Here is a 16,755-nt window from a genome sequence, read left to right as displayed (position 1 = left end):
GACCAAGGACTCCTATGGGAGTCTTCACTCAGGTCAGCCCCTTACACATAAATTAAGACTGCCTACGGACCCAGCAGCTCAGTCAGAACAGGGTCTCCCACCCTGTCTACCCTTCTGCAGCATTAGAACTCCACCCAAATGTGCATGAGTGTGTTGGGGGTATGACCTTGCTATGGAAGTATTGGTTGCTATATTCATGACCAGGCAGGAATTTCTCCTCCAGTTGAATTGGGCCTGCCTAGCTTTTTTTGCTTACCTCATAGCAATCATCACAACTTGTGGTGGATAAGTCATTAGATTGAATCCCTAGTCAAGGGCAGAGGGGGGTTGGTAGGAAGCCTACCCCTCCATAGAATCAGGGTATCCCACTAAAGGGGTTCTAGGGTAGGTTCTTCTGCCTGAACACCCAGACGGCCATAGCACTCTCCAAAATGGTGATGCCGATGGGTTGCACCTCTTTGATGTATGTCATAGGGCAATCCTAACCCAGTATCAACTCCCGATAATAATCAACTAGCAGGTGGGCTAGATATTTCGGGACACACCCAATGCCTATGTCAAAGCCTACTTACATCAGTAATCAAGATGTGGCCTGTTTTGATCTCAAAACATAAAACTGTGGTTATAACTTCTGTCCACACACCCGGCCTCAGGGGCGGCAGACTCACTGTGCCAGGGCATGCAAATGACTCTTATCAGTTGAAAATTATTATTTATAAGTGGCTGGTATCTGGTACTATGTACATTTGCTTGGAAATACTGCAGAAGGAACTGTGTGTTGGAGTTCAATACCTTCCTAATGTTTAGCTTTTGGGAAATATAGATGTTAACACAACTTTCTGTAGCATGTGAGGGATGTGGCTATTTTGATCTGCTGTCTTTTGACTTCTCTTGATTCTGGGATATAATAAAATGCTCTTATTTCCTTGGATACCACTTTTTAAATTATTCACTACTTTTTTTCTATAGAGATGATTTTGTACAGGTAGGGAAAGGAGCCTCCAACAACACGTTAATAATCCGAACAATGAATGTCGGCCTAAGTTTGCTTAAAGTATGGGATGCAGAGAACAGCATTATTGCCGATTATGTGCCTCTTCCTGTGCAACATGCCATATACCCTGAGCTCAGAGATATTGTCAAAGGTGACGTCCTTTGCTTAACTTCCTCACTGGTAAACCAAGAAGGTAAGGAATCAGAATAATAATTGACACTAACTGAGAATTGTGACAATAAAATAGGGTGTATGGCAACATTAAATTGCCATGGAAACTTCATACAGTTGTAGATGCAGCACATTTTCAAAACAACCAAATACATTATTCATTATGTTGTTCTACTATCAAATGACAGGCCCTATCCCTGCTAAAGAGATGAACCAATTTAATCAGCTCCTCTGTCTTTAACTATATCAAATCAATACGTCATTTTGCTCTGAATGGTTGTCATTTCTAGTGATCTTTTAAGGAGTAATATAATTGAATTTTGCTATACGTATATGGAAAAACTAGAGGGACCACTTTTTATGTGAAGTAGGTCATGAGGCAGACAATCAAATTTGAAGGAATGCATGTCAGAGAGCCGAAGTGATGGCAGTCTTATTTATATAATTTTTGAAGAAGAATATTCATAGAGTGATATACAGATTTCAGAGGATGGGTTAAAACTAATATAGTGCTGGTGTTGGCATGAGCCTGCCAGGATGCTGATTAGGAGGACAGGCCACACAATGCATGGATGAGAATGTGGCCTTCTGAAATATGCTAAATAATTCCACTGTACCAGAAAAAAGGTACTTCAAAGAAAGCTAATACACCATCCATGGGAAGTTTTTATGTAACCTAGGCTGGGATAAAGTGGGCAGACTGGTTAAGAAGCCCTGTTAAGTTTTCTATCAGTGCCTTTTTCCTCTTGCTCTACGTGTGTGTGTGTGTGTGTGTGTGTGTGTGTGTGTGTGGTTGGTGCAGTGGGATGACTAGTGTACTCTAAACTTCTTACCTTGTTGCCTTTTGTCTTTGTTGCAAATGCTGCTGGTTCTTCAGTTTTGTTTTGTTTTAAATCCTGTTTACTGTTTATCTTCTGCTAGTTGTATGTTACAACTTCTTTGTGAACAATTATAGTAGTCCCTTTGGGAGGGGGAATCCAATTACCCTAAATGAAATCAGATGAATATCGCTTGGGCCAGTCATATCCCCACTTTTCAAAGTTGGTCGGGTTTGGAAGGCCCCTTTTTCTATCAGGGATGCTTTTGGCTTATAAATAGTGTTATGCTCTTAGAGGCAGCTATCACCTGGGAGTCATTTAAACTGCTCAACATGTAGGCTAGAGCTATGAGACAAGCCATTTGGGGCAGTTTTCTTAATTGGATCACAAACTGTGTTTTTTTCAGACGTTTGCACTTCCTTGGAGGAAAAACGAACACCCTCAGTACATGACTAGTGTTACATCAGTAGTGTTACATCAGTGCTTATACTATGGTGTTTTTTTTTAGATTTGCCTTGAGAGTATCTTTAAACCTCTTTTGTTGTCCACTGGTATTTTGCTTTCCATTCTTAAGTTGGGAATAGAGTAGTTGCTTTGGAAGACAATAAGAAGCACGAACGCAGGGCAAAAAGGAGAAACGAGCTAAGAGGAAGGCACGTTTGGCAAACCATCACCGTGATCAACTCCCACACGGAAACCTATGTCCCCACTGTGGAAGGACGTGTGGATCCAGAATTGGCCTCCACAGTCACTTATGGACTCACTGTTAAGACCGTGTTCATTGAAGACAATCTTACTCGGCTACGAGTGATCGCCAAAGAAGAAGAAGTTTTACACCATGTCGGTGCAATGGAGCAATTTTGATCAGGACTCATGTCGCACCCATAATGAGTAGAGCAGCATTAAGCTTAACTCTGAAGGACATCTTCACCATTCTCTTTGTGGCCAGATAATCCCCCTGTCTGCTTCCTGGCTGAGTGGCAGCAGTGACTAGTGCTGTGGCTTTTGCTAAGGCAGTTGCTGTGACTGAACCGGATGCTGAGCTTTAGGCAGGATGTAAGACAAAAGCAGAAATCCGAGCAGGGTAGATGTAGCTCTTTTGCAGGCTGCTGCAAAAGATGAACAAATGCACCAGGCCAGACCTTCCCGTGTTTTCCCTTGAAAATCATTGTTCCTCACTAGATGGGTGTTTGCCCCTGTTTGCAAAAAAAAGTGATCTCACACTCTGTATGCATGCACACATTTTTATTTAGTTTTTATCAGCCATGGCACATTTAACATTTAATTTTCAGAATCAGCATCAAGCTCCATGTTACATGCAATAGGTGTTCTTCTTGAGTAAGACTAGTGAAATAACTTGATGTAGCAATAGTTAATCTGATTATATATTTTTCACAGGTTTGGCAGGAACATGGAGTTCTTCTTCAAATAGTATTCTTCAGATTGATCCAAAGACAGGAGTAGCAGTAGCAAGGAATTCTGGAACTGTTACAATATATTATGAGATCCATGGATTGCTTAAGACCTACCGGGAGGTGAGACACTTCTGAATTTCATTTGTCATGTTGCTCTGGGTGGAGACTTCCTGTGACTAAAAGGAAGCATATGCAGCATCTGAGTGTCTTTTTCTCATCAGCTGTCCCCACATACCAAATTGCTTGGTAAATTTCTTCAAGTTTAAAAAGCAGCTTTGAGATTTGATCTGCAAACTGTTTAAAGGAAATGCCGTGTTTTCAACATTTCTATGCACCAAGCTGCATTTTAAATTTTAGGAGAGTTGCTGAAAGGAAAACCTCTAATGAAATGCTTGTGGATATCCCATCTAGTCGTCATCCATGTCAAAAGCAGCCATGTTACCTAATATTACGTTTGCATCCGTCTGTCATTCTTATATGACAAGTTTCATCTGTGCAAAGCTAAAATGCTTCTAAATTCCAAATAGCTTTGACATATTAGTATTCTATACTTGACTAAGTGGTATGGGTGAATTAAACCACTGGTGAGATTAAGCTATACTACAATTTTGCTCTGAAAATGTTCTGTCTTCCAAGTACTGTGGGCAGGATTCTCCCAACGAGCCCTGCCAGTGGAAGCTCTGCACAAGGACTTCTGCTTGTACAATGGGGCTTTCTTCCCGCCTCCCTCCACATGCTCCCCAAAATTGGCTTGGAGTGGGGCTCAGAGAATCCCAAGAACAGCACATGGGGGAGGAGAGGTGGAGTTGCTTGCACAGACAGAACATTCGTCATTTAATTCGACTCTGCATAGCCAGATCTTTATGCACAGACGTTTTTTGTGGCTCAGTGGGAATTGCATCCACATAAATACCGTAAGTGATAGTATGATCTCTTATTTTTCCTTCAAGGTGTCGATTAATGTACCTCAAAAGATTGTGGCAACACATGGAAGTGGAATGAAAACAAGTTTGCAGGGCACTTTAACTTCGAAAGTTGTCGTTAAAATTGGGCATGGAAGCAAAAATCTGAAAGGTACCATATTTATTAACTTTATGTTTGAGTGTGAAAACTTGGACCAAACAGGCAAGCTTTTCTATGTAACATTAATTTTATGTATAAATACTACACCATTTATTATCTCTGTGTACAGCTTGTTGAGTTTCATTATGGGAAGGCATCTAAATAATTATTTTAGGGCATATGTAATTTTTCACTTAGCTGAATTAATGATGTTCAGTATTAGTGGAGCACATACCTTTCATGGAAAAACAGCAAGGTTTCAGCCTCAACACAGACATGTATTTCATACATGCCCCATAATCCCCCTTAGGGTCCTTTAAATGTAACCCATTTTGAAAGCTTTACTGGGAAGCAGAATATGACGTTAATAAATCAATAAACTGGGTGCTGCTGCACTTCTGCTAGTTTGGGTGGAAGCCCACCTTGCGTGATCCTTCCCTCTTGTTAAAGAACAGGAGAAGAAAATAAGAATCATGATTGTACACCCATGCTTACGTGCAGATATCCTGCCTCAATTATGCCTTTATATGATCAGCAGAGGGGAACACAATCATCTACTCCTTTCACCAAGAGTGGCAATTTTTGAATGAGTGCATTTGACCAACCATCTGCCAAACTTGTGATCGTTCAATACTTTGATCTTTATTCCTTTTGAAGAACTTAATTTAGAGTTTGGGAGGGTGCTCTGAGAACATATACCTCTAAAAATTACTTAGAAGTATTTCAGATGGGTGCATGTTGAAAGCATAAATAGTAATTTCTGTGCCATTTAACACACGTTTAATGATTAACAAGCAAGCATATTTTAACAATGCAATGCTGAGTACTCAGTACTTTCTGATATATTGAATACATGTCCAAGGGAACTGGTGCTTCATTTCAATCCAATAATAAATGACACAATTTATCTTCTTGACAACCTCTGGAAAACACATTAGTGAGACTTCCATAGTATACCAGGCCTGCTGGTTACAAGGCCTTGATCCAAAGTTTAAATGAAGTGAAATTACCTGTGGCTTAATATGACCTATCACCTGACAACACGTTATACCTCATTCACTCTCAATAATTATTGTTGTAAAGCTGTCGGTGTTAAATGCTTTCATGTCGTAGGTGAGAAAAGGCAGCTGTATAAGTCTTCCTGCTCTAGTAAATGTCTCTTGCTTTATATGCTTAATGGTATAAAGAAGATTACAGTTAAATATTAAATTTCTTACTACCAGGTTCTGCTATTTCTTTTAAAAATGTTTGTTTTTCTTCTATTTTAATTCTTTTACACAATTTTCCTTAGGAGAATGTTCACCCGCCCAGATTGAAGTAATTGAAGAAATGAGGCCCCAATCTAGTATCAGTTGCCAACTTCATTTCAACAATGATATATTTGATTTTCCAGCCTCTGAAATTTTTGCAGCAGAACCTGGGTTTGATGTAGATTCAGGTAAGACAAAAAGAAGCCCCAAATCACACCAAGCACTCTCCAGTCCGTCATGCATGCTATGGTACTATATTTATCCTGTTAAGATAATACTGAGTAATGAGTTGAGGGAGCAAAAATAATAATCCAGTACATAAGTAATAAAGTAATAATGAGCGACATGGGAATATAGAGATACAAATGTGCCAAACAAGTTTAATGATGATTGGCTAGAACTGCAGTGTTAAGTGAAGACAACACAGCAGGTGATAGCAAGCTGCTTTTCAGTGTTTGCAAACACCCTTGTTTCTCAGTGTAAAACATTGGACCTGGAAAGCTCTTCGCTCATGTCAATTTCAGTTTGCAAGCACAAAACACTGTCTCTTATGTCAACTCTACATATGACATTGACTGTGGTGTTTTCATGCTAAGGTTGCCCTATTGACATTAACTGAGCCTCTGAATAAACATGCTTAGGACTGGAGTGCAAAACATTCAACAGTAACACAGTGTAGAAAACTACAGTGGTACCTCGGGTTACAGACGCTTCAGGTTACAGACGCTTCAGGTTAAAGACTCCGCTAACCTGGAAGTAGTACCCTGGGTTAAGAACTTTGCTTCAGGATGAGAACAGAAAGTGCATGGTGGCACAGCAGCAGTGGGAGGCCCCATTAGCTAAAGTGGTACCTCAGGTTAAGTACAGTTTCAGGTTAAGAACGGACCTCCAGAACAAATTAAGTTCTTAACCCGAGGTACCAGTGTACACTGAGCGGGAACAAGCTATTATTATTCAAATTGTTCTTGGTTCTTTAGGACATTATACTTGTTCCATCACAATGCACAGACTTGCGGACAAGCAGCTAAAACAACTGAGTATGAGCAAAACAGCTGTTGTTGTAACAGCTTCAGTCCAAAGCAGCCATTTCTCAGAGTGGATCAGTGCCGAAGTGCCATTTAATCCGGGATTTTACGCTAATCAGACTGAAATTGCCTTGAATAATCATTACACAAGTTCTGATGTGAAGATATTTGGAGCCACTGAAATTCTTGAAAATCTTGTGGTAAGTCATGACCGGTATTTTCAATTTGTTAATGTCATGTTTCCATGAGCCAATGTGGATACCACGCACAGCAGTCCAATATACAGCAACATTTGAGCTGCAATGAAAAATTCAAAGCAAATTGGATTTCAGGCAGTAACAGAAATTTGGGGTGTAAAGACAATATCCATCATATTGTCAATCGTTGTATGAAAAGTTAAAAATAAGTTTAAAACAGGTACTTTAGGATGTATTTTATTCACTGAAAGAGACCACTGAAAGGAAGTCAAAGCTTGGGCTTTTATCTGTGCACTACACTATTCTGCACATATATTTCACATAGTTACTGTTTTGATTTCCTGTAATTAGGTGGGTGTTATCTAGGCCACCCAGTGCAAATTCTCCTTTAATTAGTTACATTAGTAAGCTAATAAAATTAGAAGTCAAATTAATTGAAGTTCATCTTTATGTGAATATACCCAGGGGTGTGAAGTAGAATTTAAGCAGTCATTAAAGGAAACAAATACTCAGCTTCATAAGTTGAGTAGGGGGGGATACCATTTGCATTTTAGCTACCCTATTTTTAGTACAGAAAGGTAGAGTTGGCAAGGGACTTGAACAAATGAAGACCAAAAATGATTTATGATACCATAACACACCTTTGGGAATATCAGGAGAGAGAGAATAATGTTCTACATAGTACTCTGCTGCAGATGTTAAACTATAATCCATAGAGGCACCATTAGAAAGAGATACAAGAAATGCATAGCTGACGTGACTTGGAGAAAAGACTGTCCAGCTTGGTATGGCAGGTCATCTTGAGCAGAGGGTGTCTATCAAGCAGCTAGAGAGCATCTGTGAGAGCTCACTCTTCCAGGGGAAGGGTTCTCTTTAACAGAGAAGTGCCATCAGAAGAGGAAAAGAAAATAACATTTTAAAAAAATCGAATAGATCTGTCTTGGTTGTGCGTCTGACACAGGACTCAAGTGGCCCAAAGACAAATCAAGAGAGGGGATACGATCCCGCAGTACAATTTTTCTCTATCTCTGAGTGCTGTCAGTAAATAATACGTGTTTATCTTGTAGGTGAAATCTGGCTCGCCTCTGGTGGTGGCCTTTGAGAAGGAAAGGTCCTATGGCTTGCCTAGTTATGTAACATATACTGTCAGCTTATCAGATCCAAGACTTGCAAGCAAAGGGTCTCTGTCTACTACACTTACTATATCCAGCACAGGGACTGACCAATCTATCACAATCCCAGTGACAATGCTTTATGTATCTGACAGACCCTTATCAGTGAGAAGTAAGTTTCTCTTTCTATATCTATACCTTCCATTGTAGTAGTCCCTTTTAAAAAAATATTAAATGTGTTATTGTAAACGTCAGCATTTTTGGTGCTGGATTGGCATAAGTTTTATCTTCAAAGCTATATGTAGGCAAATGTGGTAGTGTACCATTGCTAGAACATAGATTTTATTGCATAAAGAATGTTCTTATTTGAAAAAGTTCAGAAATTCGGTGTCAGTTTGGTATTCAATGCCTCTGTGTTCACCAACATCCCAGAACCTTTCCTTTCTATGGCAGGTCTTTGTGCTTCCAAAAAGCTCGTACAAAAGGGAGGGGACCCAGAGAGTGGCATCAGATCTATGGCTTTAGTTGAATGAGCAACCTGGGAAAGCACCAATTTGTGCATAATTATGTTTGGGTGCATGCATGGGAATTTTTGCTGTTTACTCACCATTGATCTCTCAGGAAGCACAGCATCATACTCTTAACTGATAATTCCTTAAAGCTATATTTTAAGGATAATGGTATAACATTTTCAGGGGCTCTGGAAAGCAATTAATATTGACATTTAAATATATTTTTGAACTATCACAGACATGCACATTCCAAATGTTACTTTGAAATAATCAAATAGTGTTATTTAAATAGATAGCACAATTGGATTCAAACCAGTTTAGGGTGTTAGGTCTATTTATAACATGGATACCCATATATCTTCTTTTCAATATGATCTTCAGATGAACCAAGCTTATTCCAACACTTCCTTGATTCCTATCAAGCCATGTTTTTCACACTTTTTGCGCTACTAGCAGGGATGGCTGTTACAGTAATAGGTAAGTGTCAAGGGGTTCTGAAGCATCCCCCCCCTTATTTTTTTCAAAGTTTATGTGATTTCAAATTAATTTCTGCCAATTTGTTCTGCCATGTCTTTCAGTGCACTATGCTATTTTCTCACCAAAGGAACAGCTCACTCACCCAGCTTTTCTCCCAAGGACGAGCCCTGAGCATAGACAACGTAAGCAGATCTTAAACCATTTTAAATTGAAACAAACTTTTCTCACTTAAACTACTGCATAAACATTGCAGCAAAGGACAGTGTTCCCCTCAGAGTAGACTGCCTGAGCCAAGTGGCATAACTGTACTTTGCAGGATACTGAAACTTGCCAATTTTGACTCTTATCATCCCACACAGGATTTTTATTTAATTGTGGCTCCTCTGAGCCAATGGGAAGACTAATTTTAGTTCCATGCTTATGAAAGGAAACTACAAGAAGAGCTGCAATACTAAACCAAATCCTCTCTTCTTCTTAAAATGGCACAACTTTCAAAGAAAGTCAACCAGCTCGTGATAACCCCCAAAGAGATGTTTTGCCCCTCTTTTTTCTTATATAGCAGGATGGGGAACTTGTGGCTGTAGGTGTTTTTGGATTCCAACTCCCATCAGCATGGCCATTGGTCAGGGATGATGGGAGTTGGAGTCCAACAGTGTCTGGAGGGTCAAAGGTTGCCCCTGCCTGTTGCAGTGGCAACAGAACACAACATTTGGAAATGGGAAAAGAAAGTTTTCATTTTCACTAAATCCGTAGACTTTCTTCAGCTGCTCTCTGTATAGTGAAAAGCAGCCCCAGAGGCTGCAGTTGGGAGCAGAATAGGATTGAGGAAAAGTGTTGTTGATCCCTTTCCCCACCCACCATTTGTAGGTCCCCAGCTGCTTTTCTACCTATTGCCTTCTTAAGGCTAGTTCTCAATGACCTGATAAAATGTGGCTGAGCTTTCCTACTTCAGATTGTCTACACATGTTCTTCCATAGAAAACAACTTCTCTCACCATGGAAACCTGGACAAGGACTCTAATCTAGCCTTTACCTGACGTGCTAATGTTCTGTATGGAGGAGTGTTGCTGGGGTTTTTGTGGAGGAGTTTTCAGTCATGCGAGACCCCATCTGCAATCTGAAGTGTTATTTGTGAGAAATAGGTCTTAGCTGGTAGAACACTTATTCAGAATAGTTGGTTGACGTGGCATTTTGCCTCATTTGTTCTCAAAATTGTTATTTAGTGATCAGTCTTACAATGTTACATCCTGCCAATAGTTCAAGGAAGATATCCCTCAAGCCATCTCACATTATATTAAGGGAATTATTTTCAAAAGTCGTAATACAGTGGAATCTTGGTTCTTAAATGGCTTAGTTGACAAACAAATTGGCTCTCGAATGCCAAAAACCCGGAAGTAAGTGTTCCGGTTTTCGAATGTTTTTGAAAAGCCGAACATCCGAAGCGGTTATCTGCTATTGTTTCCGGGGCGCCTGCACCAATCGGAAGCCGCTCCTTGGTTTTCGAACGTTTCGGAAGTTGAACCGACTTCTGGAACGGATTGTGTTTGAGTACTGTATTTGAAACAAAATCTACACAGCAGTAAGACAATAACAGCAAATGCTGATAATCTTGCATCCCTCCTTTAGAGATGATTTTAAATGAATAATGGATCCTTTTTAAAAAAGTAATACTCAATTTTTGTTTTGTGGTATTAAAACCATACTGGCTACATATGACACTGACCTCTGCCACTAACTTTCAAAATGCCCCCCACCTCAACCTTCTCCCAGTGTCCTATTTACTGAATTGAAAATTGCTTGATAAAAGTTTCATATATAAAGGGGAGGATTCAACTAAGTTGTTGTTTGCACCTAATGAAGTTCATGTGTGCAATGGGATATCTCCCACTTCTTCTTCCCCTGCAATATCACCCCAAAAAAATCTGCTCCGGGGGATTATGGGAACTCTGAGAACAAGTTTAGGGGGCACGTGGTAGGCGGAGAAAAGGGGGGGGGAGTCTAATTTTGTAAGCAGACCTCGTTCTGTGCAAGCATACTGCACTTAGCACTACATCAGCAGGTGTTCGTTCATGAAAGATTCATAGTCATAAGACCTGCAAAGAGAGATTATAGGGTTGGGTACCAGCTCATCTGGGACGCGGGTGGCGCTGTGGGTTAAACCACAGAGCCTAGGACTTGCCAATCAGAAGGTCGGCAGTTCGAATCCTTCGAGCTCGGTCCCTGCTCCTGCCAACCTAGCAGTTCAAAAGCACATCAAAGTGCAAGTAGATAAATAGGTACCGCTCCAGCGGGAAGGTAAACGGCGTTTCCGTGTGCTGCTCTGGTTTGCCAGAAGTGGCTTAGTCATGCTGGCCACATGACCCGGAAGCTGTACGCTGGCTCCCTCAGCCCAGAGTCGGCCACGACTGGACCTAATGGTCAGGGGTCCCTTTACCTTTACCAGCTCATCCGGCTGCTGAAGCTCTCTTCTGCTTGCTATTGAATAACAGAGCTATTCAAATAGCATGTCTGGGATGGGGAGGAGTACGGGATCTCCCACTGAGTTCTTTAGAGGCTTCCCCTCCAGTTGTACTGGTGAGCACCAGCAGAAAGATAACATGTCCATCTCTTTTAATATGCTGGAGGCTGAAATGTCCTCTCCTTATGAAGTCTCCACACTTCTAACCTATCACCTCCATGGCATAGATTGATACTGTTCCTCAAAGGTGTTTGCTAATGGATTGTAGGAGTAGTATTTCTCTTACGACATATTTACTTTTTCATTTAACTGAGTCTGAACTAGTTCTGTGCTGAGAACTGTCCTCCAGTTTCTCAAGTTTTCTTCATCTGTGAAGGTTTCCACTCACCCACCCCCTCATACTCAGGACTCTTGGTAATTTTGTGTGAGAGTGAAGATTTGAGCATTGAGGATTTATTGTCATGAGACGGCCAGGATGTTGGCATGTGTGTTTTACTTTCTGGGAAGCATTTCCCTAGCACTCTGCAACCTGCTGGCCTACCTGTGCTTCCTCATTGTCCATGCTCTGAGTTACTTTATGATGGGAGCCATTCAACATAGTGCTGTAGCAACCATTCCATTAGTGCAAGCTTTTTTTGCACTAATTCTTCTTCCCTTTGATAATGCTTGAATGCAATTGCTTTTCTCAGTAAATGATGGAGAATGGTAAAAAAAACAACACAGGAGATATTCTCAGAACAGCATTAGCCCGGATCATGTTTTTGTGACTCCATGAAGATCTTTAACACGAAACAAACAATCTAGCAACATCCTTATCATTTATATGAATAATAATTCTGCCTTTTGTTTATAAATGTAGGATTTCCTGCTCGATCTGCACCTTCCTTCAGTTCCACATCTTCAGGCAGCATTCACGGCTCTCCCACCAGGCTGTGGAGTCCTGGTTATGCTTCACAGTAGACAGAGCTTTTTTCTCCCTCTCAAAAGACTCGTTTGTATTTTAAAGTACTAGTGCTTTTACTGGTAACTAATTCATTACCTGATGATGGCTTGTCAAAGCTTTGCTTTTTGCTCAGTTTATTGCGACTCTCTTTCTTTGACGAATGCAACAAAATTTCTGTATACCTTTTTAATTCATCATGCCTATATTATTTAAGGGTAGTAGAATCTACTCTTCCACAATCTGTCATTATTAGCAGTACTATCTGGGTGTTGGGAGAGGAATTTATGGGTAATGCCCAGTATCTGTGTTGATCTAGCTTGCCTTTTCTTTCTTTGTATACTTCAGTTAATACTAGTTGTACCTCCTAATTGTCTGTATCAGTGCAGTGCATATGTTTGTTTACTTCCTGTGGAAATTGTATTTTTATAGTTTCATAATGAGGCTTAATGCAAATAAGGAAGAGAGATACAAGGACATAAGCCAAAAACATGAAAGGGATATATGCTTCTAGAAGACTAAAGTTTTAGTTTGGTTACAGATTTTATTAATTTATTTTGAGACTCAGGAATGAAAGTGCTGCACTATTACATTCTCACACCCTTTAGCCTTATAAATAATTTGATTTTTCCAGTTTAGAAAGTAGTTATGCTGTAATAACTATTAAATAGTTGTGCCTTTTTTGTGCAAGAATTGTAGTAGGGTCTCCTCTCACCTAAAAAGAGTCAGCATACACTTCACCAGTTGCTGCAAGTTCCATGACCCTCTGCTATTTACCTGTCAATGAAATTTTTATTATAGTTATTATTTGACTATGCAGGGTGTGTTTTTTTAAAAAACAGGAACAGTTTTATTTTAATGAAAAGTTTATTTTAAGCTGAGTCTTTTTTAAAGAAAATAATGTTGATATAAAGTGGCCGGTTGTGTATTTTTTTAGTTCTTTGCAAATGTTAAATACCTCAACAGAAACTGGCCACATTTGGGCATCATGCTAAATCAGCACTGGTGAACGTCTTTAGTTCCATGGGCCAGATCCTTACCCAAATAGGTCTCGTGGGTCAAATTTGGACAGGTAAGTGACCTACTTGTCAATCTCTTGGTGTTACAAATGGCATTTCTATCCTTTGAAGTGCCAAACGTCTGGAAGGCAAGGCACTCCTAAAAGCAAACTTTCCCCCCTTTGTTTGCAGTGAAACAGCTTCTGAAATTAAGAGAAAAACTTGCTTTTAGCAGTACCTTGCTGCCTGCTGCATACTTAGAAAATTAGCCAAATTGAGCAGGTAAGGGTGCACAACAGAGTTTCCTACAGGGAGCTCTCTTGCACACCCAGATCCAGCAAGGTTGCCCTTGCTGGGTTCCTGCTTTGTGCAGCACTTCAGAGGCTCCCGACAATCAGTTTGTTATTAGATGCTTTGGAAGATGCACAAGGAGGCTTTGGCCAAGGGTGCCCTTTTGGCTGAGTCAAGCCCCACCTTTACCTGTATGATTCCGTGTGTAGGGAACACCCAAACCACCCTCGTGGGCCAAAATTGGCCACACAAAACAAGGAAATGCAAAATTGGCCTGCAAGAGTAAGGTTCCTCACCTGCGTGCTAAAAAAAAAAAAAAAAAAAAAGTAGCTCCAAGGATGAGTCATCTGAATCCTAAACTGTGGCTAATGCTGATTAGAATATTCAGATTTATAACCTGTGGTTTTAAGTTGCCTTGTTTCAGTGAGCCAAAGCAACAAAGAATTCCAGTTTGTCAGGTCTGAAGAATATGGCAAGTTGTAGTGAATCTAAACTAGAAATGAAAGCTTCCACATTCCTCCTGGGTGCATGGGAGTGGGGCTCATACAAGCCCAAAGCCTACTGTGGTTTATTGTCCAAGGCTCCAATGTGGCCAGTGAGTCTCAGTGAGCATCTCTTGACCTGATACTGTGGCCTGGATTAGGACCCTTATACTTGAAGTGCTGCACGAGTGTCATGGAAATGTGAATAAGGGAGGGGACACAAAAGAGCAGCTCAGTCCTCACAAACTGACTTCCGCAACAGGAAATATTTTTGTTGTGCTGTGTATACGGTTGCGACCTTCCCACGCGAACGTGGGATGCCCTATCTCTACTGACGTCAGTGCAGTTACTGTTCACTTCAAGCAGAACAAAATTTTCCCCAAGGATTTAGAAGTAACAGCATACCACCACATATAGTATAAATGTGAACTGGAAACTTCACATGGTTTCTTGTGGACTTTTCTTCCTTCCTTCCTTTTATACAATGGCTGCTGGGAAGTTCAGTGTCTTCAACAACCAGCAGTGTGGTTCTTTGATGCCATAGCAGTAAGGAACTCAAAGATTGACCTGGAGTAATTGTTTCTAAATTCCAATTCATTAGCTCAAAGCTTCTCAAATGCCTGGCTGTTCAGAATTTACTGGGCCCAGAAGTAGGTCGCTGTGCAAATGCAGTGTTGCCAATCTGCCAGGAAACAAGACTGCCAATAAAATACAAAGGTGAAGTTTTTGCAGAGGTTCAACAAAAAAGAATGTGATGTTTACCAAGTGAATATTCTCTAGGTCTGGTCTTTGGACTGTGGGTGACATCCAGCTGTGGCAGCCCGCTTGTGCAACAGATTTCTGCTCAGGCAATAGGCTTTCCCTTTCTTTTCCTTCCTCCTACAATCCCCAACTGATCCAAAACTGCTATGAAGATTTGGAGAACCCTCTGGAATAGATCAGTGACATGGGGTGGGGGGCTACAAGAGGCAGGAGAGCGGTGGGGTCCCATCACATTATCTGATGTGACATTGGATATCACCCACTGCCTGGTGTTGGAATTGTATCATAAACACCTTCTATTCAACCCTAAGTGTTAATAATTAACATTTAACAGGGGGCAGTTTAGAATAATAAATCTTAGTGCCTAATTCTAACACTGTGAATGTATGTGACTGTGAACAATCCTTATTGTGATGCTTAAAAAAAATGTCAATGCAGGGAATATTTCATGGAAAATTTGAAAGTCGTACAAAGATACTGTGACAAAGTTGTATTTGTATATTGAAAATACAAAGTTTTTGTTTGGTTTCCTACAGTTTATTTGCTTGAGAAATAAAGATACGCTTTAACACATAATCATTGCCTGAAAATGATTAAATATACACATTCAACCTTAGACATTTTTGTAATATAATCATGATGAGATGGGTGTATAAATTGGTAACAAGGGAAGGGAAAACTTACAAAAGCAATACAAAATAATAAGAAGAAGAATAAACAAAAGGCTCTGGAAGAAGAGGAGGGGGCGTTGACGTTAATGGTCTTTTCACAATGTCCATGTTTTTGTTTTCTCACCTAGCTGTCAAATGAATAGCCTTTACATCTGGGGATAGCATTTCCTTCTAATTCAAAGACAAATACTGAGTTCATTGGGAGACAACCAGAGGCTCCCTGCTGCCCTAGGAATGTCTTTCAAGTAAAGTAGGCAGTGCTGTTTCCCATACTATTTGGTACCATTGGTCCATGCTTACTCCTGACAAGTCTCTCCAGTGTCTGGTTATGGTGTTTCTGGCTGCTGAAAGTAGGTGGGTTATGAGTTCTTTGTGGTGTAAATGGGCATTGTTGTCTTGGAAGGTGTTTAGTAGGGCCAATTCTGGGGTGATGTCTAATACTTGCTTAGTTATTTTACATATTTCTTGTATGGCTGTTGTCCAGAATAGTTGGATTTTGGGACACTCCCACCACATGTGGAGGTATGTGCCTGTGCAGGTGCGCCCTCTCCAGCATTTTGGTGAGGTTCTTGGGTGTCGCCTTCACCCCGGTATGGCTCCCCTTTATCACATACACAGCCCAACAAGACAATGACAATAATCCACCAACAGCATACAAATCAATATGGCTAACCTGATCCAAAACACCCACCCACCCCACTCACACATGAAAACAAAGATCACCACAGCCAATCACAAACAAACAATCGCACCCTAGGCCAACCCCAACCTCTCTCACCACCAAAGGAACACAAGTGAACAACACAAGCAACGCTGACACCAAACTCTACATACATTAAGCATAATAGAAACATCGCCACTCGACCCCACCCCCATCCATCTTCCCTCCCTCCACCCCCCTTTCCCCCCTTTTTTTTCTTCTCCCCCTAATGTCTCAACAAATGAAACGGATTTGTAAAAATGTTACATGGAAAAAAATATGAGGCATTACACTTCTGTAAAACAAAAAAATCCTTAATAAAATATTTAAAAATAAAAATAAAAAAAGTAAAGTAGGCAGTGCCACCTGAGTTAAATTCTTATAAGCTCTGTTTTTACCCTAAATAAACTGTTTTATTTTG

General features: G+C 40.4%; 1 protein-coding gene across 1 annotated transcript in view; it reads left to right on the top strand.

Moving 5' to 3' along the window:
• NUP210 (nucleoporin 210) overlaps positions 1 to 15,539 on the top strand; it is an 86,429-nt gene extending 70,890 nt beyond the window's left edge. Inside the window, exons 32-40 of the mRNA XM_028718974.2 lie at positions 970 to 1,187; positions 3,382 to 3,518; positions 4,349 to 4,472; positions 5,752 to 5,898; positions 6,688 to 6,935; positions 8,000 to 8,216; positions 8,938 to 9,033; positions 9,135 to 9,215; positions 12,350 to 15,539. Coding sequence (XP_028574807.2) covers positions 970 to 1,187; positions 3,382 to 3,518; positions 4,349 to 4,472; positions 5,752 to 5,898; positions 6,688 to 6,935; positions 8,000 to 8,216; positions 8,938 to 9,033; positions 9,135 to 9,215; positions 12,350 to 12,450 — 1,369 coding nt within the window. The 3' untranslated portion in view covers positions 12,451 to 15,539. The remainder of the gene's footprint in view (positions 1 to 969; positions 1,188 to 3,381; positions 3,519 to 4,348; positions 4,473 to 5,751; positions 5,899 to 6,687; positions 6,936 to 7,999; positions 8,217 to 8,937; positions 9,034 to 9,134; positions 9,216 to 12,349) is intronic.
• The last annotated feature ends 1,216 nt before the right edge of the window (positions 15,540 to 16,755 follow it).

Source organism: Podarcis muralis, chromosome 2 (genome assembly GCF_964188315.1).
Source record: "Podarcis muralis chromosome 2, rPodMur119.hap1.1, whole genome shotgun sequence".
NCBI classification, from domain to species: Eukaryota; Metazoa; Chordata; class Lepidosauria; order Squamata; family Lacertidae; genus Podarcis; species Podarcis muralis.
The sequence above is the reverse complement of the archived record's forward strand: the minus strand, read 5'-3'. Positions and strand labels throughout refer to the sequence as shown.